General features: G+C 59.1%; 1 protein-coding gene across 1 annotated transcript in view; it reads right to left on the reverse strand.

Annotated features, from left to right (window-relative positions):
* Positions 1 to 27,402, reverse strand: part of PODXL2 (podocalyxin like 2) — a 41,318-nt gene that overhangs the window by 429 nt on the left and 13,487 nt on the right. The window contains exons 3-7 of the mRNA XM_068983158.1: positions 10,937 to 11,655; positions 10,306 to 10,380; positions 2,556 to 2,712; positions 2,312 to 2,373; positions 201 to 380 (exon numbers count right to left, since the gene is read on the reverse strand). Coding sequence (XP_068839259.1) covers positions 201 to 380; positions 2,312 to 2,373; positions 2,556 to 2,712; positions 10,306 to 10,380; positions 10,937 to 11,655 — 1,193 coding nt within the window. The remainder of the gene's footprint in view (positions 1 to 200; positions 381 to 2,311; positions 2,374 to 2,555; positions 2,713 to 10,305; positions 10,381 to 10,936; positions 11,656 to 27,402) is intronic.

Here is a 27,402-nt window from a genome sequence, read left to right on the forward strand (position 1 = left end):
TGGGGCTGTCGCCCGTGGGCTACGGCCCACGCCCCGCACCTCCAGCACCTGAGCGAGGCTGGCGCTTTCCTCCGCCCAAGTGCTTCAATGCAGTCACCCGTCCCAGCCCAAGGACACAGCTTCAGATGCCCGACCTGCGGGCACCCCCTCAGGGCAGCCCCGGGCCCGGCCCCCGGCCCCACCCGCCCCAGCTGGCTCACCACATGCTTGAGCTTGGGCAGCCGGCGCTGCCAGCAGTTATAGAGCAGGCCGAGTACGATGATGACCACGCAGAGAGCGCCGATGACCACCAGCACCACAAAGAGCGTCCCGTAGTCACTGCGCCCCTGGGTGGCCCGGGCCTGGCAGCTGGTGGTGGTGGAGTAGTTCTGGATGCCAATCTGGGGGGGGGGAGGGGCCCAGTTCCTTAGCTGGGGCCCTGGGTGCTGGGCTCCCCCCAGGGCCTATGGGACTAGGGCTCAGGGATGGGGAACAGGCCTGGTACCTTGCTGGGAGAGGACCCTGCCTGAGCCCACCACCCTCAGCGGAGGGCCCCAGCCTCCTCTAGCAGGCCCGCCGTGCCTCTGACCCGACTGGTTGACGTCCGGCCCCACGCCCACCTGGGGGTACCCAATCCCCAGAGGCCACCGTGAACTGGCTGTCACAGACCACACTGCCCCACCCAAGTGGGCACAGACAGGGCAGCTGGGGGCCTCCGCACTTTCTCCACTGCACACCTGCCCCACCTGGCTCTGGAAACTCAGCTCCCACCCTGCCCTGGGGTGGGTGTCCATGTCCTGGGTTGACCCCAGCCTCCTATTCCTGCCGGAATGGTCACCAGAGTCACTGAGCTGCCCAGCACTCCCACACTGTGGGCTGTCTCGGGTGGGCAGCTGGCCGTGGGCAAGTGGCTGCTGTGCCCCACCCCCTCACCCCCTGGGCTGGGCAGACTCTCTCCAGTCAGTGTCTCAGGCCCAGGGGCAGAGAAGGTGAGGTGCCATCCCCAAATGACAGGTGCCGGGGCGGGCAGGGGGTGCCGCCTGCAGAGCAGAGACCTGGGGGCGCTTTCTGCTGCGGGCCTCCTTTCCAAGGCCGGGATCAGCTCTTCTTCCCGTGAATGGCCTTCCAGTGCTTTCCCACTTTTTACGTTATCCAGGTTCAGTTTTCCCTGCTGGATTCACCACCAATGCACACGCGAAACCTGCCCACTTGTGTCCTTCCAAAGACCCAGCCCAGGGGCTTTCCTGGTGGTCCAGTGGCTAAGACTCAGCACTCCCAATGCAAGAGCCCCGGGTTCCACCCCTGGTCAGGGAAGTAAGGCCGCGTCACACCACAGCTCTAGGTCCTGCTCACGGTCACCAAGCTTGGAGATCACAAGCGCTGCCGTGAAGACCCGGTGGGGCCAAATAAACAACACATGCATGTTTTTAACAAGTACTCCTTGCTAAAATAACAATAAAGCCCCAGTGTGCCTTTCAGCCAAATCCATCTGAATGAAGTGTCTGGTGAAGCCAAAAGACCCACACCCCTGGGTGGGAAGAGGCAGGAGGGCCTGTACACAAGGCGGAGCCCACCAGCCCCGCCCTGTCGCGAACCTCACAGCTCACAGCCAGCCCCACACGGTGCCGCATGGGGCGTCTGGGGCAGAGCCCGGCCGTGCCCCCGGTGGGAGCATCTCCTCTCTGCTCTCATCTAGACAGGCACCAGCAGGACTCAACAGGGCTGCTTTCCCTGCTCACAGCCCCGGCTGGCAATGAGCCCAAGGAGAACCCAGTCTGTCCCTCAGCACTCCGTGCGCTTATCGAGAAGCCCCACACCAAGAGGGAGCCTCCGTGGCGCCACCCTTCTCGGCCTGGCACGCAGGAGATAGGAGGGGGGCCCAGGCTCTTGTACCTCAGCTCTGCCGTGGACACTGCAGGCCCGCGGGCATGAAGGGGACTGATAAGGGCCTGGATGCCAGCGAGTGGACAGGGCCTGGAGGACACGGGCTGTCCTCAAGGGGAGAGGTGAGTAAGGGGGGGGGTCTGCCAGCCTGTCCCCTCAGCCCAGGTCCCCAGGAGCGCGTGGTGACCCTCCCATGCCTCTGGAAATGTGCGGTGCTCCACTGCCCACCAGGCTCTGCAGGATTCCTTGGGCAGACACCCAGGGAATGCCACCCTCCCAGACCCCGAGGCCCTCTCCACTCTGCGCCTCTCCTGACCACCCCGCTCCGTGGCTTGGGTCCACACCTGCCGTCTCACACGGCTCACAAGGCGGCTGCGGGTGGCTCCACGCCCCTCGGGGGCTGGATCAGGCCGCGCCCCACCGTGCCTCCACCACCCCGCGCTCTTACCTCCTCCAGGCTCCTGCGGATGTCGCCCAGCATGGACAGCACGTCTTGCGTGGGCACCACGCCTGCACAGAGGGCCCCATCAGCACCGCCGTGGCCGCGAGGCGCTCGACCCCAGGCCCTCAGACCCCACGTGGCACACAGGCCTGCGTCCTCCCGTCTGGATCCGCCCTCCCCCTCTCCCCATGACCCAGGAGGCGGCCCCGCCGAGCCCCGCGCGCCGCCCGGCTCACCCTGCGCAGCTCACCCTGCTCGCCCACCAGCGCCATCAGCAGGTGCTGCTCCTTCTCGCTGGGCTTGCTCAGGGAGATGCGCCAGGCGCCGCGGCGGCCGCGGCCATGGCGGGGCAGCACGCCCTCCACTAGGGCCAGGAGCTGCAGCCCGCGGTGCCGCCGGAACGCCTCCTGAGAGCCAAGAGAAGTCTCACTCACTGGGGGCGGTGCCCCCGAGCCCTGATTCTAGGCCGGGTCCCTCCCACCTGGGAAAGGCCGTGGGGGCCGCCCAGAGAGGCTGCTGCGGGAGCCCCGGGGACCACAGGGGACGGCGGGGGCGCAGGACCTGAGTCCCCCTAGTCCTGCCTTGGCCTCTCGACCCCAGGAGGGCGAGCAGGGGCCTGCCCGGGGCTACTCGCAGGCGAGCCAGGGAACAGACGCACCCACACAGGGCCCGAGGGGCCACAGGCGGCAGGTGATGGAGAGCTGGGACAACGGAGGAGAGGGGGCAGGCGGCCGCCCCAGGCCGGCCCTCGCCTTTCACTGCAGAGACAGGGCCCAAAGTCAGGGAGTCAGGGAGGACATCCGTGTCCTCGCAGGCTGCGCTGGGGGCGGGAGGACTCACAGAGGGGCCGAGCGTGCAGGCCGGGCAGGGGCGGGGGCGGGGGCAGGGAGACGAGACTCCTTCCCGCCTGGCACTCCTCTCCCGCTTAGGTCTCCGTCTCCGTGCCCTTGTGCACAGGCAATCTCACAACTTGAAACAAGCGGCTGGCAGCAAACAGGACTCAGCACGCGCAGGAGGCCTCGCTCCTGGCTCCCAGCCCGTCGCTGTCCCCATGGGCCCCTGGGAGAGGCCCTCGCCAGGCCTGGTGGTGCTCTCCAGCAGCCCCTCCCCTCTCGGACGGGGGCAGTTGCTGCCCCCGGCTCCTGCCTCTCGTGAGCGCCCACCCTCAGAGCTGCCACCCGTGTGGGACCTTTCTGCTGGAGCCCAAGCTAAGCGGCGAGGCTGTCATACCCGCGGAATGACGTGCTTCCTGCTGTCATAGCACGTCTAGGCACGGCTCCTACCAGCTTCAGACTCGCGGCCTCACAGGAGCTGGTTCACCTCCGCGCTCGTGAGAGGCTGGTGCCTGGAGATGCCTGAGTGAGCCAGAGGGAAGCCCCAGCCCCCGGAACGGCTGCTACCATCGGCATGCCCGTGTGCACGTGCTCATGTGCGTGTGTGCATGGGGCCCAAATGTGCGTGTGTGCATGGGGCCCAAGCAGGGCGGTGTCCTGGGCCCCCTCGTGTGTGAGGGTCGCACACCACCTGAGCATACCTCACATGTTCGGGCTCCACGTGTCTGGCTGGCTCAAGCCCTAGGCCCACAGGGCCGCCTGCGAGGAGGCCTGCTGGCTCAGCCGCACATTCTGCAGACAGGAGCTGAGAACTGAGGGAAAGCACTGGCTTTGGAATCACGTGTGGGCTCACACCTCGGTTCTGCCACTTGTCAGCTCTGTGACGTTTAGCAAAATGCTGCTCCCCTCTGAGCCTCGGTTTCCCATCTGAGAATGTGGGCCCTAGTCCTAAGAACGCAGGCTTTCTGTGAGGGTTAAAAGTACCTTTTCAACCACAGGTGCAGGGACAACTGGATGTCCCAACAGAAAAGAATGCCACACCTGGACCCATACTTCACGCCCGCACCAGAGGCCGCCTCAGGGGCATTTTACACGGAAAGCTTTCAGAAGTGAGCATGGCTTTGGAGTGGGCAAAGATTTCTAAACTGGACCCAAAACTGCTAACCATGAAGGAAAAAAATTGGTAAGCTGGACTATTTTATGGTGAAGTAAAAAAAAAAAGAACTTCCACTTATCAGAGGGTTCTACCAAGAGGGTCGAAAGGCAGCCACAGAGTAGGAGATATCTGCACCACACACACAGAATGGGGGCTTCACATCCATGACACATAAATCATTTAGACATCAATAAATGAAGTCAGCTAGCCCGGCGCCAAGTGAGCAAAAGACCTGATGAGGTGCATCGCAGAAAAGAGGCTCAAACACGCATGGCAAGTCGCTCAATCTCACTGATCGTCAGAGAAATGCAAAGTAAGCCACAAAGTGAGGCCAGCGAAATGGTTAAACTGGGAAACAGCGCTGCCAGCCAGCAGCCCCAGCGCCAGGCGCTGCCGCGGAGGAACACACTGCGGCGCCACCGTGGGGAGCTGCGGCGCAGCACCCGGCCAAGGCGACCGGCGGCGCCGCCCGTCAGAATGTGCCTGGTGCCCACCCGCGAGCGTGCAGAGCCCAGAGCCTCCGGGGCAGCCTGGAAATGAAGCTCCTCAAAGGCCCGCCACCAGCCGGAGGGACAGAGAGAGGAGGAGCGTGAATGCACGGCCGCGCGCGCGAGGACACGGAGGCTCCCGAAAGCAGGAGCTGAAGCGCGAGAAGCCGGAACAGAGCGCCGCACTCGAGGAGCCCCCTCTGTCCCGTTCAGAGGCACGCAGGGTTGATTCATGGCGCTACAAGCCCACACGGAGGCTCCCTGAGGAACAGTCTGGAAGGCGGTGTGGCCCTCAGGCTGTGCTCTCCTGAGGACAGCTGCCCTCCCTGGCTGTGCCCACAGCCGAGCAGGCGCCGGTCTGCCCTGTCTTCCCTGCCAAGCCCTCCCTGGACAGGGGACCCTCCCCAGTGGCCACAGCAGCGCCCCGGCTACTGCCCGGGCCCTGCGCTCACACACAGCTCCTCGCGGTGCCTGGGGCGATGGAAAGTGGTGCGGCTGCGGCACGAACCTGCACGACAGCTCCTCCAAAAGTTACAAATAAAATCAGCGGGGGCCTGCAAGCCCCGCCTGCTTGCGCACCGACACAATTCAGAGGGCTCTGGGGAGGCACGTGCCCAGCACGCTCGCAGCAGCGTCCTCCCCAGCAGCGGAAACACGCCTGGCAGCAAATGACCAGTAAGCAAAATGTGGTCCTCCCACACACTGGAACACTGCTCAGCCTTGAAAAGGAAGGCGGTTCTGACACCTGCTCCACCCAGTACAGACCTTGAAGACAGGACGCTCAGAGAAACAAGCACGTCATATACTTTGGCCACCTCATGCCAAGAGTTGACTCACTGGAAAAGACTGATGCTAGGAGGGATTGGGGGCAGGAGGAGAAGGGGACGACAGAGGATGAGAAGGCTGGATGTCATCACTGACTCGATGGACGCGAGTCTGAGTGAACTCCGGGGGTTGGTGATGGACAGGGAGGCCTGGCGTGCTGCAATCCATGGGGCCACAGAGTCGGACACGGCCGAGCGAGTGGGCTGAATGGAGCACAGGCAGGTGGCGTGTGGCCCACTAACGTGAAGGGCCCCGAGTAGCCAGGCTCGGAGACCGGAAGCGGAAGGGGCGCTGGGGGGCGGAGCTGTTCATGGGGGCGGTTTCAGTTTCGCAAGACGGAAAAGTCCTGGAGCTCTGCGCCGCAATAACGTGAACATACTTCACCGCACACTCAAAAACGATCAAGACGGTGAATTTTATGCTAAAATCCCACCACAATAACGGCTAAGCAGGTAGACGCCAAACATGTCAACAACCTCAGAGACGCAGATGACACCACCCTTACGGCAGAAAGTGAAGAGGAGAGCGAAAAAGCTGGCTCAAAACTCAACATCCGGAATACTAAGATCATGGCATCCAGTCCCATCACTTCATGGCAGATAGACGGGGAAACAGTGGAAGCAGTGAGAGACCATTTCCTTGGGCTCCAAGATCCCTGCAGACGGGGACTGCAGCCCTGAAATTCAAAGACGCTGGCTCCTTGGAAGAAAAGCTATGACCAACCTAGAGAGCATACTGAAAAGCAGAGACATTACTTTGCCAACAAAGGTCCATCTAGTCAAAGGTATGGTTTTTCCAGGAGTCACGCATAGATGTGAGAGTTGAACTGTGAAGAAAGCTGAGTGCTGAAGAACTGATGCTTTTGAACTGTGGTGTTGGAGAAGATTCTTGAGAGTCCCCTGGACAGCAAGGAGATCCAACCAGTCCATCCTAAAGGAGATCATCCCTGAATATTCATTCGAAGGACTGATGCTGAAGCTGAAACTCCAATCCTTTGGCCACCTGATGCAAAGAACCGACTCTTTGGAAAAGACCCTGATGCTGGGAAAGATTGAAGGCAGGAGGAGAAGGGGACAACAGAGGATGAGACGGCTGGATGGCATCACTGACTTGATGGACGTAAGTCTGAGCAGGCTCCAGGAAGTGGTGATGGACAGGGAGGCCTGGCGTGCTGCAGTCTGTGGGGTCGCAGAGTTGGACACGACAGTGACTGAACTGAACAAACATTAAATGAGAAGAACAACAAAGCAGATGAAACCAGGGAAAACAGACAGCATTTTAATTTGTGTTGTTTGGGAAGAAAAAGAGACATTAACTTTAGACGTCATTATCCACGTAAGCACACCCCAATTCCAGGGTCTCAAGGCCCCACATGTCCATAAACAGCAAGAAGGCCCCTTGGAGAACGCCAGTTCTGGGTTGGAGGAGGGGACATACAAGAGCCTGGAGCATCCCACTACACAGAAAGCAGCGACACCAGGGGCCTCCCTGGTGGCCCAATGGCGAAGACTCTCTTCCAGTGCAGGGGGTACGTTAAGCCCTGGCGGGGGAGCGAAGATCCTCCATACTGCACAGCAGCCAAGCCTGTGCACCACAGCTCCTGAGCCTGTGTGCTCCGGCCGCGCTCCACAACAGCAGGCCTGCCTGACACAAGGCTGCAACTGAGGCCTGACAGTCAGATAAACAAATAGAACGGGAAGCAGGGGCCATCAGACAGTAACAGACTGGTCAAAAGGGCTCAGAAGCCAACTCAGAGAGGCCTTCACTGGCCAAATGGGTGCAGACGAAGCAGGCTGCCCGCCACTCGGCCCCACAAGGATCAAGTCACTGGCCACTGGCGTCGCGGCGTCCAAGAACCCTCTGAGGGGAGGGCAGGACGAAGCAGGCTGTGTTCTGGATGCCTGGGCCCCTGGAGAGGCAACATGCATGCTGAAGAAGGGCGTCAGCCCCAGATTCCTGCTCTGTCCCACATGCAGCGAAGCACTGGAGTCATGACCTACAAGATCCTCGAGGCCAGCAGCAGCACCCCCCCCCCCCCCGAGATCTGGCTGCTAGCAGTGCCTTCACCAACATTCACACCATCCCGGCTCTGTGTCCACCTCTCCGAGCAGCTCCTTGGGGCCTCCGAGACGCTGCCTCCCAGGCCCCTGTGCTCAGACACCGAATAAACTCAACCCACAGCCCTCGCATCGCGCATTTCATCCAGTTAACAGAGTGAGCATACATGAGGTTAAGAACTGTCCTGGGTTGAAGCACACACACGATGTCAAAATCTACTTGTTTATAAAGATGCTGGGAAGAAGTGAGCATCTCGCTGGTCACTTCCAGACTAAACACGTGCAGGTACTGTCACTACCCCGCCCCAAAGCCACTAAGAAGAACGAAGGTTGTTTTCTAAGGTCTGAAACCACAAAGACAAGGCCACAGCAAAACAGCAGAGGAGACCAAAGCCACCCTGGGCACCAGAGGTGGACGGCCGGCCGGCCAGTTTCCCAGTTCAGCGAGCCCAGAGAGCGGGTCCTGAGCCAGCCTGGGCAGAGCTGAGATGTAGTCACACCGACACTCCCACTGCCCGAGTGCTCGGGGTGCACAGCGCTGGTGAGCTCCAGGGATGAGGGGAGGGGAGGGGAGGGGAGGGGAGGGCGGGAGGGGAGGGGAGGGGAGGGCGGGAGGGGAGGGGAGGGGAGGGTGGGAGGGGAGGGGAGGGGAGGGGAGGGGAGGGCGGGAGGGGAGGGGAGGGGAGGGGAGGGCGGGAGGGGAGGGGAGGGGAGGGCGGTGCTGGAACAAGACGCCTCTCCGAGTTTGCCTGAGAAGTCCTGCATCTCTAGGGACCCCCTCCGCCCCCGCCCCACACTGCAGAGCTGACAAACACCCCTTCCCCCTGCACAAGGCTGAGTTCATCTTCAGCGATGGCAAAGCACAGGGTCTCTGGCCCTGAGGACGGCAGTCCAGCCACGGGAGAGGCTCACGCTGCAGATGCGCGCAGTGAGTGAACTGCCCGGCAGGCACGCCTGTCGTGACTGACAGACACACACCTGCTCCAGAACACCAGCAACCAGCCCCACACCGTCGGGCAGGACAGAGTTCCTCTTTTCAAGTTCCTAATCACCCAGGAAGAAGGGCCTAAAGACACCGACATAAGACATTCTCACATCAAACGGCCCAGCCAGACAACCCTCCGGAGCAGCTCAGTGAAGCCCACCAGCAGGCTGCACCAGCCTTCCTGAAAACAGCTCCAAACTAACGCCACCAGACCCCTGAGAGAGGACGCGGACCCCGAGAGAGGACGCGTGTGGACACAGACCCCCGAGAGAGGATGCGTGTGGACGCGGACCCCCGAGAGAGGACGCGGACCCCGAGAGAGGATGCGTGTGGACACAGACCCCCGAGAGAGGACGCGGACCCCGAGAGAGGACGCGTGTGGACACAGACCCCCGAGAGAGGACGTGGACCCCCGAGAGAGGACGCGGACCCCGAGAGAGGACGTGGACCCCGAGAGAGGACGCAGACCCCGAGAGAGGACGCGGACCCCGAGAGAGGACGCGTGTGGACACAGACCCCCGAGAGAGGATGCGTGTGGACGCGGACCCCCGAGAGAGGACGCGGACCCCGAGAGAGGATGCGTGTGGACACAGACCCCCGAGAGAGGACGCGGACCCCGAGAGAGGACGCGTGTGGACACAGACCCCCGAGAGAGGACGTGGACCCCCGAGAGAGGACGCGGACCCCCGAGAGAGGACGCGGACCCCGAGAGAGGACGTGGACCCCGAGAGAGGACGCAGACCCCGAGAGAGGACGTGTGTAGACACAGAGCCCTGAGAGAGGACGCGGACCCCCAGAAAGGACGCGGACCCCGAGAGAGGATGCATGTGGATGTGGACCCCGAGAGAGGACGCGGACCCCCGAGAGAGGACGCGGACCCTGAGAGAGGACACGGACCCCCGAGAGAGGACGCAGACCCCCGAGAGAGGACGCATGTGGACGCGGACCCCGAGAGAGGATGCATGTGGATGTGGACCCCGAGAGAGGACGCGGACCCCCGAGAGAGGACGCGGACCCTGAGAGAGGACACGGACCCCCGAGAGAGGACGCAGACCCCCGAGAGAGGACGCATGTGGACGCGGACCCCGAGAGAGGATGCATGTGGATGTGGACCCCGAGAGAGGACGCGGACCCCCGAGAGAGGACGCGGACCCTGAGAGAGGACACGGACCCCCGAGAGAGGACGCATGTGGACGCGGACCCCGAGAGAGGATGCATGTGGATGTGGACCCCGAGAGAGGACGCGGACCCTGAGAGAGGACGCGGACCCTGAGAGAGGACGCGGACCCCCGAGAGAGGATGCGGACCCCGAGAGAGGACGCGGACCCCCGAGAGAGGACACGGACCCCGAGAGAGGACACGGACCCCCAAGAGAGGACGCAGACCCCCGAGAGAGGACGCGTGTGGATGTGGACCCCCGAGAGAGGACGCGTGTGGACGCGGACCCCCGATAGAGGACGCGTGTGGAAAACCGACCAAAACAACGCACGGGAGAAGCAACCTGCAAAGACGGCCCTGTCCACCAAACCACAGACGGAGGGGCCGGCGCAGAGCCCTGGGGGTTTAAAACCAGGGAGCCTCTTCTCGGGCGCTGGTGGGAGCAGCTCGTCCCCCGCAGCGCGCACAGGGCCCGGCCGCCCGCCCGCCGGCACTCACACACTCCACGTTCTCGGTCATGTTCAGGACGACGTAGCTCTTCCCGGCCAGGTTGCTCCAGTCTTTGCAGATGACCTGTGCAGCGACACCGAGGGCGTCTGGAGGGGGTCTGAATGGAAACCCCGGAGACGCGAGGAGGGCGAGGCCGGGTGTGGCGGCTGGGGGCGCAGACCAGCTGCGTCACCTCGATGACCGACAGCCCCTGGCCCAGCCAAAGCTCACAACCCGCTCTCTCGGGGACAGGAGGCGCAGGCCCAGAGGCTCCAGGGCAGAGGGGACTGGAACGCTCTGAAGGGCGAACAGCGCACCTGTGGGTGGACAGCCAGGCTGGCTGCCCAGGGCCACCCCTTTCCTTCTGGGGCCGGGGTGGGCCGGGCTGGGGGTGTGTGAGAGTGACTCGTGGGGTGGGGAGGACGGCAGGGCGGTGGCACATGTGGGGGGCTGTGGGGAGGAGGGGGCCTGGCGGGAGCACCCCCCAGCAGCTGTGACAAGCAGGGGGACCCGGAACCGGGGATGGGGCGGAAGGCTGGGGGGTGGGCGGGTCAGTGTGGAGAGGACGCTGCTGCTGGGCCATGAGCAGTGCCCCCGGAATCTGCTGCCCGCCCGCCCCCGCCCCACACGGTCACTCTACCTGTGTGGAGTCCCAGGGCCTTCTGGATGGAGCCGCCCCAGCTGGCCCTTCCTGGGGCTCCTGCCTGACGTCATCTTGCCCCAGAGTCACAGAAGAAGGTGTCAGCTCTGTGCCTCTGGGGGCCAGCGGGAAAGAGGCCGAGGCTCCGGGCTGCAGGGCGTCTCTGCTGGGGCCCTCAGCCCTGCCGGGAGCAGCTGTCTGAGGGAAGGAGGCGGGGGATGGCCCCGCGCCTGGCCGGCCGGCCAAGCCTGCAGCTGCAGCAGCGGCCTCCACACCGGGCTCCGGAGGGGCCTCAGACTTGCCGCCGCGCCCTGCGGCCGGCAGCACCGTGGGCCCTGCCCCACGGCCGGCCGCGTCCTGACCCCTCAGGGTCACCGGGCTCAGGCTGACCCCAGGTGGGGACAGGCTGAGCTCCATGCTGCTGCCTGCCTCCCCACCCGAGGCCGCCGGGTCCCCTGACTCCTCGGGCCGGTGCTCAGGGGACCCCGGGGCCTGGCTGCTGCCCACCGGCGGGAAGCCGGGGGCCTGCCTTCGGGCATCCTCCTGGGGTCCGGTCACCGGCAGCAGCTGCTCCTCCTCCTCCTCTCCGGGGGCCACGTGCCAAGGCGGCCCCACCAGGTCTACCCCGGGCAGCGGGGAGGCAAGACCTGGCGTCTCTTGACTCTGGCCCGTGTTGTCCGTGGGACCCGCCTTCTCAGTCAGGTCTGGAAAAACGTAATCTGTGGACAGAGAGGGAGATTTCATTCCCGAGCTTCATTGTTCATGGATTTGCTGAGCAGATCATAAAAACAACCAGGAGGGCCTCAGGGGGATGGTGGGGAGGTCGGTGGACAGTGGGTCACGTGGGAAAGGTGTGGGAAAGGCGTGAGAAACAGGCTGGACTGGAGGGGACACACAAGGCTCGGGGACGAGCCCCAGGCTGGCCGTCACTTCCTTCATGGGAGCAATGTGGCCGCACCCTGCCAGTGTACAAGCCCCACGGACCCGGAGGCAGCCATCTGCGTGGCGGTCTGTGCCCCACCCCAGTGTACAAGCCCCAGGGACCGGGCTGGCAGCTGTCTGTGCCCTGCTCTGGCAGCGGGCTCTCCGCATCTCTCTGGCTCCTTGTCTGCGCTCCGCCCTGAAAACCCATCACGACCCTTCACCCCTTTCCTAACAGGCTGGGGTGGGGGTCTTCCGGGTGAGTCTGAGTACCCTCTTAGGGCAGGTGATGACCACCGTCCCTGACCGGTGCTCCCGCTCTGAACAAGGCCGGGCGGGGGCGGGGGCGGGCAGAGGCTGAGCCCTGGTGTCTGGAGCCTTCCCATGCTCGCAGCAGCACTGCCAGTGAGGGAGGAGTGCCTCCTCACCCACCGGCCCGAGAACGGAGGCCTCCTGGAGACTGGGACGTCTGTCTTCTCAACAACATGTGAAAAGCACAGGCCAGTTTGTTTGGAAACTCATTCAAAATGTCAGAGTCCACATCTAGGTAGCAACAGATACTGGCGGCCCCACTCTGTTTCAGAATAATAAACATCACCGACATGAAACTCCAACTAAAAATCTTAATTCATCTACTTAAAGAAAGAAATTTTATGGAAGCTAAAAGTAATAATGATAATAAACATCAAAGTTCTGAAACACCGTAGAAATGGGGCTGGGAAAGGTCTACGGGGGTGACTGAGCTGCTCAGCCTCCTCCTCCTCCCAAATATCTGACAAAAGAGACAGCTGTTTTACACCATCAAAATAGAAGTCTAAAAACACAGATAAATTTCTGTTAACATGGAAAGCAGATGAGCTCAGAGAGTCAGATCACCTCTCAACCAAAATACAGAGGGAAGGCAGCCGTGGAAGAAGGACGTCCTCACTGTCGGGATCAAGGAGAGGGGAGTGCTGTGGGCTTATGAGGACACAGAACGCGAAGCTCAGGGAGCAGACGGGAGAGCTGCGGGTCATCCTGTCGCAGCAGGGAGACACAGACACACTGCTTCCCCAGGGCGAAAGCAGGCAACGGAGCCGAGCAGTGTTTACAAGGAAAAGGTCTCAATTTATTTGCAGGGCAGCAATGGGGAAACAGACATACAGGATAGACTACGGACACGGGGCCGGGGGGAGAGGCCGAGATGCGCAGAGAGTAACATGGAGGCTCACAGCCCCGTATGTAACCTAGGGAGCCACCGGGAATTCGCTATATGTCTCAGGGAACTCAAACCGGCTCTGCATCAACCAGGAGGGGTGGGATGGGGCGGGAGATGGGAGGGAGGTTCAAAAGGGAGGGGACGTATGCAGACCTATGGCTGATCCATGTTGAGGTTTGACAGAAAAGAACGCAACTGTATAGAACAATTATCCTTCAATTAAAACATAAATTAAGTAGGAGAACAGTTCTTGGAAGCTAAGCATCATTTCAATGGATGTGAAATTTTGACAGAGCAGCTTGAAGAGAGGTCATCAGAGCAAAAGCAAAAGGGAAGCAGGCTGAGGGGTGAAGGCCATCGCGTGGGCGGCGTCTGGTCAATGGGTCTTCAGCAAGACAGAGACACCCCAAGTCCAGGCCTCACGGGAGGAACCCTCAGGCTGGAAGGGTCGTGAACAGGGGACGGTGGCAGGCGCACACCCAGCCTCACTCTCAGGACACGCCAGCTCTCAGAGCACAAACGGGCTGCCTACAAAGCGACAGGAACAGGGCATCACCAGGCTCCCGACAGCAGCACTGTTCTGTGGGAAGGGAAGTGTGCTCAGAGTTCCGAGGGAAGTGCATTCTGAACTGGGGATTTTATACCCAACCAAACTATCACTTAAGTGTGATTATAAAATAAAGGCGTTTTCATACACACAACGTCTTAAAGGCTTACTATCCACAAATTCGGAGAGAGTTACCTAAGGGAAAAAAAGTTCTCCAAGAAATCCAAAAAGAAGACACAGGAAATCAAGAAAGTGCAAGGAGTGCCATGGAGTAAATCTCAGGACAGCACTGAACAGCAGGTCCAGAGCGCAGCACTCAGCAAAGATCCAGAGGCTCTGACACTGCCATTTCCATAAGAAGAATTCCTACTTTTTAGAGGCTGATGGTCACTGCAAGCCCACTCTAAGACTTACATGAGTAAGTGAAGCCATCCACCCTCCCCACTTTGCTACCTGTGCTCTGGAGCAGCGGAGACCTAGTACTTCACGATCTAGCCCCGCGCACTCTGTAGGGAGCTGACCTGCTCCTGGTGCAGAGCAGCCAGGGTAAGGCCTGCCGGCGGGACAGAGCCCAGCAAGGAGACCCACCCCAGCCTGTAGGACGGAGCAGTCTAGCAGCCCCTCTACAAACACTGAGGAGCAGGCAAGACTCACAGGCCAGAGGAGGAGAGCCAGGCTCAGGAGGGAGCGTGACCGAGACGCCGAAACAACGTGCCCCGAGAGAAGGGCGAGCCAGCCCACAGAGGGGCTCTCGGGAGGAGAGATCCTGCACATCCTCAGAGACAGAAGGCGCCACCTCCGTGAACCCAGGATGCGTGCCTGCCAAGTCGCCTCAGTCGTGCCCAACTCTGCGACCCTACGGACTGCAGCCCGCCAGGCTCCTCTGCCCATGGGACTCCCCAGGCACGAGTGCTGGAGCGGGTGGCCACGCATTCCCCCGGGGGATCTTCCCGACCCAGGATCAAGCCCAGGTCTCTCACGTCTCCTGCACTGGCGAGAGGCTCTTCACCGCAGCACCACCAGGAAGCCCCAGATCAAGGAGAGAGAGAGCAGGGCTGCCTCACTTCAGTCTAGGTGTGAACTTCATAAGTGACCCGCCTAAAACAAAAACGCAGCACAGAAGCATGACTGAAACGGGCTGGTAGACCGCTTGGCAGGAATCTATAGAGCAGAATGTCAGACGGGTGCCTGGGCATTCAAACATACACAGCCGCTTCCAACTGTGAGATCCCATTCCTCCCCAGAGACGGAGATGGCAGTCCACACCAGCGCTCTTGCCTGGGAAATCCCACAGACGGAGGAGCCTGGTAGGCTACAGTGCATGGGGTCGCGAAGAGTTGGACATCACTGAGCAACTTCACTTTCACTTTTTCACTCTCATGCACTGGAGAAAGAAATGGCAACCCACTCCAGTGTTCTTGCCTGGAGAATCCCAGGGACGGGAGCCTGGTGGGCTGCCGTCTATGGGGTCGCACAGAGGCGGACACGACTGACATGACTTAGCAGCAGCAACAGCATTTCTACCCTGAGAGCAAAGCCCAAGAATGAGATGAAGGAGGGGATCAAAGATAGCAGCAAAGAGTCAGGGGCTTGTCACAGTGGTTCAGGAGAGACGGAGCTGACGGCAGTAGAGACGATGAGAGGGCCGGATGCAAGGGGTGGCCCAGGGCGGGACAGCCGGCCCACAGGAGGGTCAGCGCTGCGGGAGGAGGGGCTGACTGTGGAGGGAGCCACGCCATTAGCAGAAGCGGTGACATCAGAGGCGAAGGGCGCTGGAAGCAGCCGGCAGCGGGACAGGGCCTGACGGGGGCAGGTCAGCGAGGCACAGCCCTGCAGAGTCCCGCTGGGCAGAGTCCCCAAGGGGCGGCCTGAGCTGACACACCCTCTCCTGCCCAGCGCTGACGCGCTTGTCCAAGGAACAGTGGGTTCCTCGGCTGCCCTGGGCTTCAGGTTATCCTGGGACAAGAGAGGATGCAGAGACCCAGATTTCTAAGGTTTTTTCTAGCCTAGGGAGTCTAAGCTTTGCAGAGAGTTTTGATGAATGTGTCTTATACCAGCAGCATTAAAAACAACTCTACTGTCCCAAACAAGAAAGATACAGGATTCACTGGGTTTCAAGCTACCGCAGACAAGCAGGGCAATCTTCCCCACTCCGCGTCCCCAGCGCCTGACACAAAGCCCGCAGAGTGGACAGCGGCGCAGCCTGCCTGCTGAGCTCCTGGTGCCATCACCGGCCTCCTGCACAAAGCCCCGGGGGGATCAGACTTCCAAGCACGACGCAGTCTCCTCTGCAAGCTGAGTCAGCTCCTCTCCTCTCCCTAAAGGTCTCACTTTCAGACCATCAATCCTGACTCACCATTTCTGGACTTCTTTCTCAGTGAGTTGACTGTTTCTGAAGGCTTTATCCACTTCCTCAACACAAAAGCCTCCCAAACTGACATCTCCCACCCAGCCTCCAGCCTCCTCCAGGCCCTCCTCTCCGGTGACTTGGCGGATCACTGACACTCATTTGTCCTTGACACCAGCAGAATTCTCTTTTCCTCTTTCTTTACCGCCGCTGCCGCTGCTGCTGCTGCTAAGTTGCTCAGTCGTGTCCGACTCTGTGCGACCCCATGGACTGCAGTCTGCCAGGGCCCTCCGCCCATGGGATGTTCCAGGCAAGAGGACTGCAGTGGGGTGCCATCAGGCACCCCAAACTACTCCTTCCCCTTTGGCTGTGCGGTTTCACCCCCACTCAGTATGAGCTGTGTGGCTGTGGACTTGCCCCTTGACCTCCACGCCCCCTTTCCCTTACCGGTAAACTAAGCACAGCGCGCAGCACGCAGGTCTGTGGTCTGGACTGGACAGGCGGCCCTGGGCCCCACGGACAGCACACACACTCCACAAGCGCGGCTCTTCCACGACCAACGCCACATCACGGCAGGGAAGCAGCAGCGCCGTGGGCCTGCGCTCCCCAGGGCGAGGAGAGTGTCAGCACCCGAGCGACGGGTCAGAGCCCAGGACGGAGGGCCGGAAGCACAGGACCGTGTGTACTGACAAGACCGCGTATGACCTGAACCGGGGCAGGGCCTCTCCCACCAGAAAGGAGGGTCAGTGGGAGGCCCGCCGGGGGCACAGACTCCAGACCAGAGATAAGCAGGCGGTGACACATGGGCAGCTGGGGGGACGGGCCCTGGCGGGGTAAAAACGGGGGGTCCAGGGAAGAGGGCAGTGAAGCCCAGCTTCACCTCAGAGCAGCCGGGTCTGATTAATGGAGGAAGATGAGACGAGTGTGACATTCCCACCAAAACCTCTCACCCTGAATCTGCTTAAGGGAAAACATGAGGCAAACCAAGCCTGCGCAGGCGTCTACAAAATACCTGCCCTGTCTCCTTAAAAAAAAATCAAAATCACATCATCAGAGGCAGGCCTGAGTGTTCCAGAACCAGAGAAACGAGACACAGACGAGGACTGGACGCAGTCCTGACCCTGGACTAGACAGTGAGCCGGGCAGGCTCCTTATCTCCCTTGTGCTGCCAGGGATGCTGCTGGGAAAACTGGAAAAGTTTGAATGCACTCTGTAGTTAAACAGTATTGTATCAGGCTTGCCTGATGGCTCAGCAGGTCAAGAATCTGCCTGCAATACCGGAGTTGCAGGTTCGACTCCTGGGTTGGAAAAATCCATTGGAAGGGGGCATGGCAACCCACTCCAGTATCCTTGCCTGGAAAGCCTCGTGGACAGAGGAGCCTGGGGGGCCCACAGCCCACAGGGGTGCAGAGAGCTGGACACCACTGCTTGCGAGGCACAGGCTGCATCGAGGTCCACTTCCTGACTCTGCTCGGCACACTGAGGTGTGACCAGAGAAAGTGCCTCAGGGTCGAATGGGAATTTGTCTGCAACACACTGTCGAGGGCCTACAGAAGAACCCTGCCACCGGTCTATAAAACATACACAGAATAATGAAGCAAACGCAGAGATATGTGAACGATGAAGGGTCTAAGTAGGGAGTCTGTGGAGATTTCCTTGTTGTCTGTAAATACAACATCAGCCACCGGAGGAGGCAAGACGGGGCAGGGCAGGCCGTCTGGCACTCCAAGGGGAGAGGGCGCTAAGGGGACAGGAGGCAGGAGGACGGCTCCCGTGGGGAGGAAGGGAGCGCGCTTTCCACTCAGGAGTCCGCCAGGGGGGCTAGGGCCAGCAAGCTGAGAGGAGCAGGGAGGCCAGGGCAGGCGTCCTGCAGGGAGAGGGGCAAAGCCACGGGAGGAGAGGGAAGGAGTGGGGGGGAGCGAAGGCGGGAGGAGGGGTCAGCAGGAGGAGGGGGGAGGAGGGCACAGGGAGGAGGGGTCGGCAGGGCACAGGCGGGGGGAGGGGCTGGAAATGAGGAGGTCGACTAGAGCGACAGCAAGCCGGGGAGAAGGGCACCCCCTCGGGCACGTCTCACGGGTGGACAGGCTCCCAGAGCGCCCGTCTCCTGGGCGCACTGACCTGTGGACTGCACGTCGGCTGGGCCATCACAGCCTCCCGGACGCCACCGTTCCTGGAGCAGTCCTGCTCCCTGCCCAGCGCTGCCTCTTACAAGCCGTCTCCAGGGCTCCACAGCATCACAGTCTCCTGGGGCACCACCATCTCTTGGAGCACGACAGTCGCCTGGACACCACCGTCTCCTGGAGACCAAGCTTCCTGAGCACCACTGTCTGCTGGGCAGCAGTCGGGAGAGCACCGCCGTTTCCTGGAGAGCCATGGGCCTCCGTACACCCCCATCTCTTGACCATCACTGCATACTGAACACCACGGCCTCCTGGACCCCACAGTCTCCTGAACAGAGCTGCCTCCTGGAACACCGCAGCCTTCTACACACCACTTTCTCCTACAGCAAGTGTCTCCTGAACACTACTGTCTCCGAACACCACCGTCTCCTGGAGTGCCATAGTCTTCTGGACACCCCCAATTCCAGGAGTGACATTAACGGGAGGCTACTGACACCACGGTTCATGACCACCACCATCTCCCGGAGCATCGCAGTCCCCTGGACGCCACCGTCTCCTCAGTACCATAGCCCCCTGGACACCACTGCTGCCTAGATCACCACTGTCATCTGGACGCCGCCAGCTCTTGATCACTCGTCTCCTGAAAACACCATCTCCCCAGTGCCACAGTCTCCCGGACAGAACTGTCTCCCAGAGCAACTTGCCTCCTGGATGTGACTGATCCTGGGTTAACTGCTGGACGCCATGCCCCGGGTTCCTCTGCGCCGTTTGTCTCCTGGACGGCCCTGCCTCCCAGAAACCGTGCCTCCTGAGTGCCCTCTCTACTGGACCCCACTGTCGTCTTCGTCCTTTCTCTCCTGGAGCTCCAAGGTTTCCGGAGCATAACAGACTCCTGGAGTACCACCCTCGTGGGAAACACCGTGGCCTTCTAGACACCCCTTTCTTCTAGAGCAACACTGTCTCCTGGACACCACTGTCTCCCATGCCGCATTCTCTCCTTGACACTACCATCTCCTGGAGTACCACACTTGCCTGGACACTGCCGTCTCCAGGAGCACCACTGTCTGCTGAGACCACCATCTCCTGAACACCACGGCCTCCCGGACCCCATGGTCTGCTGATCCCCACTGTCTCCCGGACACCACCATTCCCTGGACACCGTGTCTCCCGGGCACCACTGTCTCCAGGACACTATCCTCTCCTGGAGGGTCGGCTGACCCCACCATCTCCTGGAGCACCACTGTCTGCGGGACACCACTGCTTGTGGAGCACCAGTGTCTCCTGGGAGCCACGTACACAGCACCGGTGTGTCCTGGGCCCCACCGTCTCCTGAGTCCACTCTCTCCTGGAGCACCACCATCTCGTGGAGCACCAGAGACTTCTCACCACCGTTTTCTTCTAGAGGAACGCCGTCTCCTGGACACGACTGCCTCCTATGCCCCACTCCCTGCTGGACGCCACTGTCTCCTGGCCACCACAGTTTCCTGTGCACCACTGTCTGCTGGACAGCAGTCTCCTGGAAGACCACAGCCTCCTGAACAACACTGCCTCCTGGAGCACCACTGTTTCAGGACGGTCACTGTCCCTGAGCCCCGTGTTCACTGAGCACCACTGTCTCCTGAGTCTACTCACTCCAGCAGTGACAATGCTCCCTGAACACCACAGCCTTCAGGAGCACCACCGTCTCCTGGACCCCACAGTCTGCTAGACATGACTTTCTCCGGGACCCCACAGCCTCCTGTGCACAGCTGCGTCCTGGACACCACTGTCTCCTCTACACCATCTCCTGGACTATCAGGGTCTCCTGGGCGCCACTGTCTCCTCAGCACCACCCTCTCCTGGGAACCATGCCTACCGATCACCACTGTCTCCCGGACCCCACTGTCTCCTGAGCACCACAGCCTTTCTCTTAGACAACACAGTCTCCTGAGCACCACTGTCTCCCAGAAAACCAATATCTCCTGAGCACCATCGTCTCTTTGACACCGCCATCTCCTGAGCACCACAGCCTTTCTCTTGGACAACACAGTCTCCTAACGACCATCTTCTCCTGGAGCACCGCTGTCTGCCGGAGCACCACCATGTCCTGGAGCGCCACAGTCTCCTGGACACTGCCTTCTCCTGGAGCACCGCTGTCTTCTTGACATACTGCCTCCTGGAGCACCGCTGTCTCCTAGAGACAGTCCTGGAGACGGCTGTCTGCGATGCAGCACTGTCTTCTGGAGACCATCGTCTTCTGAGCACTATTATCTCCTGGACACCACAGTCTCCTCAGCAGCACTGTGCCTGAACACCACCGTCCCCTGAGCAGCACCCTCTCCTGAGCTCTGCCATTTCCTGGAGTACTATATCCTGCTAACACCCCCATCTCCTGGAGTACCAAAGTCTCCTGGACACCTCCATCTCCTGAGCACCTCTGTCTACTGAGCCACCAAGGTCTCCTGGGCACCACCACCTCCTGCGTACTACTCTCTCCTACAGCACCAGCCTCCTTCCCAGCACCACCTTTTCAGCACTACTGTCTCCTGGACCACCACCCAGTCCTGAGCACCATCTTCTCCTGGACCACCATTTTACCTGGACTCACTGTCACCTGGAACACCACTGTCTCCCAGAACACTATTTTTCCTGGACACTACCATCTCCCAGACCCCACTTCCCCTGGAGCACCACCTTTCCTGAAGCACCACTCTTCCAAGACACCACAATTTCCAAGAGCACCACCAAGTCCTGGGCGCCACCATCTCCTAGGCATCCCCTCCTGACGCACCGCCTCCTGCAGCAGCGCCGTCTCCTCGAGCAACCCCGTCTGCTGGACGCCTCTGTCTCCCGTACACGACCGTCTCCCAGCGCTGGGTCGTGTCCGGGAACACCATCGCAGGGCTGCACACGCCTCAGGCCACGAGGGCCTGGCCTGAGACCTGTGCGCTGACAGCCCTGTGGCCGTGGAGAGTGGGCGCCACCCTGCTCATCCTCCAGTCTCTGTCTTCCCGTTCCATCGACTTCAGGGGTCTGGAGTCAGGTCCCACAAACCGCAAACGCCTGTCAAGGACAAACCCACTCCTCACCTGGACACAGATCTGAACAAGCAGAGATGCCCAGGAGGCACTTTCAAGTCACAGCGTACAAGGACATCAAAGCTTGTCCCTGTGCCCTGGACAGGCACCACAACTCGGGCACCAGAGAGTCAGGAAGGGTCCCTCACAGCCCACACCACCTAGGGGAGGCTCCAGCTAGGCCCCAGTGTATGAAGATCAAGGGATGGCTAAGCTGCCCAGGGCTCGGCCAGCCAGCCAGGTCTCCTCACTGTCCCTGAGACACGAGAGGCCCACCTGGGAACTCATTCAATCCCCCTCCCCATTAGCTTCCCTGCCCGACACGCTGGCTGACGTGCTGAGGGGTGGCAGCGCCCCCCGGTGGCGGCTGCTGGAAATGGCATTTCCCCTGAGCGATGGGGAACACCAGGCCTGCACATCCCAGTCAGGGCCCACAGCCCTCCTGTAAGGGGTGCAGAGACAGGGCTCGGAGCGGGGAGGACGCTGTCCCTGTGTCCAGGTCTGTGAGGCCAGATCCGTCGCAGCTGTAAGGCTGCCAATCCCAGGCTCCTGTGTAGGCAAAGCCAGTCTCTGAAACCACGTCCCCAGCCATCCAGGCAGGGCCAGAAGGGGCTCCAGATACCACAGGAGCCAGCTGGTGTGGCAGCATCACCCCCGCGGTCCTGACCCCTTTGAGACTGGGCTCCTTCGCCAGCCTAGCTGACACATAATAGCCAAGGTCAAGCTTCAGAGTCCTGCAGGCGGACTTTAAATTCTGGTGACCAGTCCCAGGGCTCACTCAGCACACCACCTCTCGGGGGTGTGAGGCTGTAACGAATGACGTTAGGGATGCACAACCCCAGGCCCACAGAGGCACTGCCCGTCCCCCTAAAGTCACCTGCAGGTTCTGCACCCCTCTGAGCTCAGCACAGCCAGGCTGTGGGTGGTGTGCTCAGCTGTGGTTGTGGCAGGACCCCAAGGAGTCCTGGGCCCTGCCAGCAGAAGGACCTGGGAGGTTCCCTTGGCTAAGGCATGACAGCTATGATGCTGTAAGTTGTCGTAATGGTGACTCAATAAAGCTTATTTCTTATTTATCCTATTTCAGTACAAAACTGCACAGACTATACATGGCACAATTATGCACACGTAAGGATAAATTTACTCAGCAGAGAGTTTCTAGACTATGTCTACAATGACGGGCTGCAATCCTCTTCAAGATCACGTCCTGGCCTCCTTAAGGAGGCATTTCTGTGTCATTGGTGTTTTTTTTCCTCCCCAATTTCCTTAAACTCAACTGGGATGGTTCACTTACAACCTAAGCCCATTTCTGTTTTATCCTCTAAGAGAGGAGAACCTGGAGAGCATCTCTCTCTCGGGGCGGGGGGGTGGGGGGGCGGAATCTACATGTTCTCTTAGGTGCCCCAATTCGCCTTTCTTTCCTGCAGCTAAAACCATGACTATCCCTTATTTTCAATCCTTCCCGCTGTCACTTACGTCGTCTAGTGAAGACTCTGGGTTCGCCAGTTTTAAGAGCACTCACAAGAGACAGCAGGGCGCAGGACATGCTCTTCTCAGCAGAGCGCCGAAACCACGACTCACTGCTGGGTAACCGTTCACAGGAGACACTGGAGCCGCCGAGCGAGGCACGCCACAGCCAGCGACAGGGGGACGTGGCAGCGAGCGGCGGGAGGGGCCGTCACAGCAAAATTAACCCCCACCCAGCGGGCAGGCAACCCACACACTGGAGAGAACGTATATATGGAAGCTCTTCCACTGGAGGGAAGGTTCTCAGCCTCACGTTAGGCTTCCCAACCTGGAGGTCCAGTAACGGAAGTAGGAATCCTCAGAGAATCTGACTCTGAAGGCCAGCGGGATTTGATTGCAGGACTTTCACCGGACTGACAGAAACAGAGTCCACCCTGGAGGTCACACACGAAGTCTCGGCACACCAGTGACAGGGACAGACTGGGACAGCTACACGTGTACTTGTAGAAATCCCAGTTGTCGTTCGGTCGCTTGTGACCCAACGGACTGTAGCCCGCCAGGCTCCTCTGTCCATGGGATTTCCCAGGCAAGCATACTGAAGCAAGTTGCCATTTCCTTCTCCGGGGATCCTTCCAACCCCAGGGACTGAACCTGCGTCTCCTGCATTGGCAGGCAGACGCTTTAGCACTGAGCCGCTGGGAAAGCCTCGTAGAAGGACTGTAGAGAGTCCTAGGAGGGTCGACAGATAGGAGGAAAACCTAGGAAACTAGGAGGGGACTGAGTTAATGCCTGCTTAGCAATAAAGCAATGAGCAGAAGCAGGAGGTGCGCCCCAGGCCGCTGGGTGGACGGAACTGTCGCCGCCCCTCTGCCAGAAGAAGGTGGCCTTGTCCCTCCCTCCTCCCACCATGAAATGGAAGCCCCGTAACCCTCGGGCGGAGCTCCCTCGCCTGCCCACGCTTGTTACAGGCGTCCTAGGCGAATACAGCTGTTTCTTGCCTATCACTGGGCCTCTCACTGATTTCCTTCTGTGCTGAGATACAAAGAACCTGAGCCTCAGTAAGCAGGGTTTTGAGCAGTTTCAAGTCCCAGGCAGGACCTTGGGCAGGTCTGAGTCCCAGAATATGGGTTCAAGTTCCAATCCGAGGTGGATGATTTCAGCTGGCAACCACAGAGGGACAGTGGCAAGGCAGGAAAGGGCATGAGCTTAGGCGGCAAGGCAGTGACAGCGGCGTGAGCTTAGGCGGCAAGGCAGGAAAGGGCGTGAGCTTAGGTTTCGGTCCTGAGACCTTAGGTCTTGGTCCTGAGGTCCCACGGCGTGCCCCGGACCAGTTACACTGGGGAAGACGCTCAGCTGACGTCTGCTTCTTCTTGACCAGAGGGTCGACCCCGTGTGCTTATGCCCACCCGGCAGCAGGAAAAGGGCTGAAGTGTTAGAATCTATGTTCTCCTCCTTGACACTGAAGGGTTTTCCCTACATTCTCATTCTCCTCTGCCCTCTTTCTTCCTTCCTCTGCTGACCTCAGAAGGCCTGTGTGGCCACCACGGCGTGCTCTCTGTTGCTTCCGCGCCTGTCACACGGACCCTTGCACGCGCTCACCCTTTGCTCCCAGCTTACCCTGAGGCCAGCCCCAGCTCACTGACAGCACCACGGGGCACCCTCTGGGCCGCTTCCTTGCAGGAATTCAGTCACTAACCTGGTTGGGAGACTACCTCGGAAGGGACAGCTCTAAAATCCTAAGTGCAAATCTTGACCAAATTGTACAGTGGGTTTTGACTTAAGAGCAGAAATTTGGATGGCATGGGAAATAGGAACATCTTCTCAGGTTTGGGTCTGAAATGGGTCAGATTGCCTCAATCCCAAACAGTACCCCTCTGGGCTATATCCTCCAGGACGGGGAAAATTCAAACACTGGGGATTAAAATCTGATAGACAGAGTGCCTGATGAACTATGGACTGAGGTTCGTGACATTTTACAGGAGACAGGGATCAAGACCATCCCCATGGAAAAGAAATGCAGAACAGCAAGGTGGCTGTCTGGGGAGGCCTTACAAATAGCTGTGAAAAGAAGACCAGTGAAAACCAAAGGAGAAAAGAAAAGATATAAGCATCTGAATGCAGAGTTCCAAAGAATACCAAGGAGAGATAAGAAAGCCTTCCTCAGCGATCAATGCAAAGCAATAGAGGAAAACAACAGAATGGGAAGGACTAGAGATCTCTTCAAGAAAAGTAGAGATACCAAGGGAACATTTCATGCAAAGATGGGCTCGATAAAGGACAGAAATGGTCTGGACCTAACAGAAGCAGAAGGTATTAAGAAGAGCTGGCAAGAATACACGGAAGAGCTGTGTATAGATCTTGACGATGGTGTGATCACCCACCTAGAGCCAGACATCCTGGAAAGTGAAGTCAAGTGGGCCTTAGGAAGCATCACTACAAACAAAGCTAGTGGACGTGATGGCATTCCAGTGGAGCTATTTCAAATCCTGAAAGATGATGCTGTGAAAGTGCTGCACTCAATATGCCAGCAAATTGGGAAAACTCAGCAGTGGCCACAGGACTGGAAAAGGTCAATTGTCATTCCAATCCCAAAGAAAAGCAATGCCAAAGAATGCTCAAACTACCGCACAATTGCACTCATCTCACACGCTAGTAAAGTAATGCTCAAAATTCTCCAAGCCAGGCTTCAGCAATACGTGAACCGTGAACTTCCTGATGTTCAAGCTGGTTTTAGAAAAGGCAGAGGAACCAGAGATCAAATTGCCAACATCCGCTGGATCATGGAAAAAGCAAGAGAGCTCCAGAAAAACATATTTCTGCTTTATTGACTATGCCAAAACCTTTGACTGTGTTGATCACAATAAACTGTGGACAATTCTGAAAGAGATGGGAATACCAGACCACCTGACCTGCCTCTTGAGAAATCTGTATGCAGGTCAGGAAGCAACAGTCAGAACTGGACATGGAACAACAGACTGGTTCCAAATAGGAAAAGGAGTACGTCAAAGCTGTATATTGTCACCCTGCTTATTTAACTTCTATGCAGAGTACATTATGAGAAACGCTGGGCTGGAAGAAGCGCAAGCTGGAATCAAGATTGCCGGGAGAAATATCAATAACCTCAGATGTGCAGATGACACCACCCTTATGGCAGAAAGTGAAGAGGAACTAAAGAGCCTCTTGATGAAAATGAAAGAGGAGAGTGAAAAAGTTGGCTTAAAGCTCAACATCCAGAAAACGAAGATCATGGCATCCGGTCCCATCACCTCATGGGGAATAGATGGGGAAACAGTGGAAACAGTGTCAGACTTTGTTTTTTGGGGTTCCAAAACCACTGCAGATGGTGATTGCAGCCATGAAATTAAAAGACACTTACTCCTTGGAAGAAAAGTTGTGACCAACCTAGACAGCATATTCAAAAGCAGGGACATTACTTTGCCGACTAAGGTCCGTCTAGTCAAGGCTATGGTTTTTCCAGTGGTCATGAATGGATGTGAGAGCTGGACTGTGAAGAAGGCTGAGCATCGAAGAATTGATGCTTTTGAACTGTGATGTTGGAGAAGACTCTTGAGAGTCCCTTGGACTGCAAGGAGATCCAACCAGTCCATTCTGAAGGAGATCAACCCTGGGATTTCTTTGGAAGGAATGATGCTGAAGCTGAAGCTCCAATACTTTGGCCACCTCATGCGAAGAGTTGACTCATTGGAAAAGACTTCGATGCTGGGAGGGATTGGGGGCAGGAGGAGAAGGGGACGACCGAGGATGAGATGGCTGGATGGCATGACTGACTCGATGGACGTGAGTCTGAGTGAACTCTGGGAGATGGTGATAAACAGGGAGGCCTGGCGTGCTGCGATTCGTGGGGTCACAAAGAGTCGGACACGACTGAGCGACTGAACTGAAGTGAACAAAGGGATCCAAAGTGGAGAAGAAGTTAAACTGCCCCTGTTTGTAGATGACATGAACACTACATGAGAAACCCTCAAGAAGCTGCCGGAGAACTGCTGGGCTCGTCAGTGACCGTGCAGGCTACGGACACAGAGCAACCTGCTCACACCCGCACACTAAGAACACAGATCAGAAAGAGAGAGTCCAGAAGCAGTCATCTGCCACTGCTTCAAAACCACCAAACTGCCCAGAAATAAATTGCCTAAGGAGACAAAAACCTGTGTTCTGGAAACTGTAACTTGCTGATGAAAGAAATCAAAGACACAACCTGACGGAAAGATATACCATGTTTGTGGATTTGAAGAATCAATATTGTCAAAATGACTGTATTACACAAGGCAATCTACAGATTCAATGCAATTCCCATCCAATTACCAATGTCAATTTTCACAAAACTAGAACCACCACCACCACAAAATCCTAAAATCTGTCTAGGACACAAAGAGCCTGAAGACTCAGAGCAACCTTGGGAAAGGAAAACAGAGCTGGAGGAGATCAGGGTCCTTGACTTCAGACTACACTACGAAGCCACAGTCGTCAGAGCGGCAGGCAGGGCCTTCCTTGGGGGCCCAGTGGTTAGGAATTCTCGTGCCAAGGCAGGGGACAGGAACTTGATCGCTGGTCTGCAAATATCCCACGTTCCACAGGGCAACCAGGCCTGCACGCCACAAGTACTGAGCCCGCATGTGCCAACCACTGAGGCCTGCTTGCCGAGAGCCCAGGCTCCCAGAGGGGCCACCACCAAGCAGCCCCCGCGGTGCCTCAGAGAGTGGCCGCCACGCGCACAGTGAGAGAGCCGCACACGGGGAGAAAGCACGCACATACAGGGCACCCCGTGCACCAGCGAGGCTCGAGCCCGGACCGG

This window comes from Capricornis sumatraensis, chromosome 10 (assembly GCF_032405125.1).
Source record: "Capricornis sumatraensis isolate serow.1 chromosome 10, serow.2, whole genome shotgun sequence".
NCBI classification, from domain to species: domain Eukaryota; kingdom Metazoa; phylum Chordata; class Mammalia; order Artiodactyla; family Bovidae; genus Capricornis; species Capricornis sumatraensis.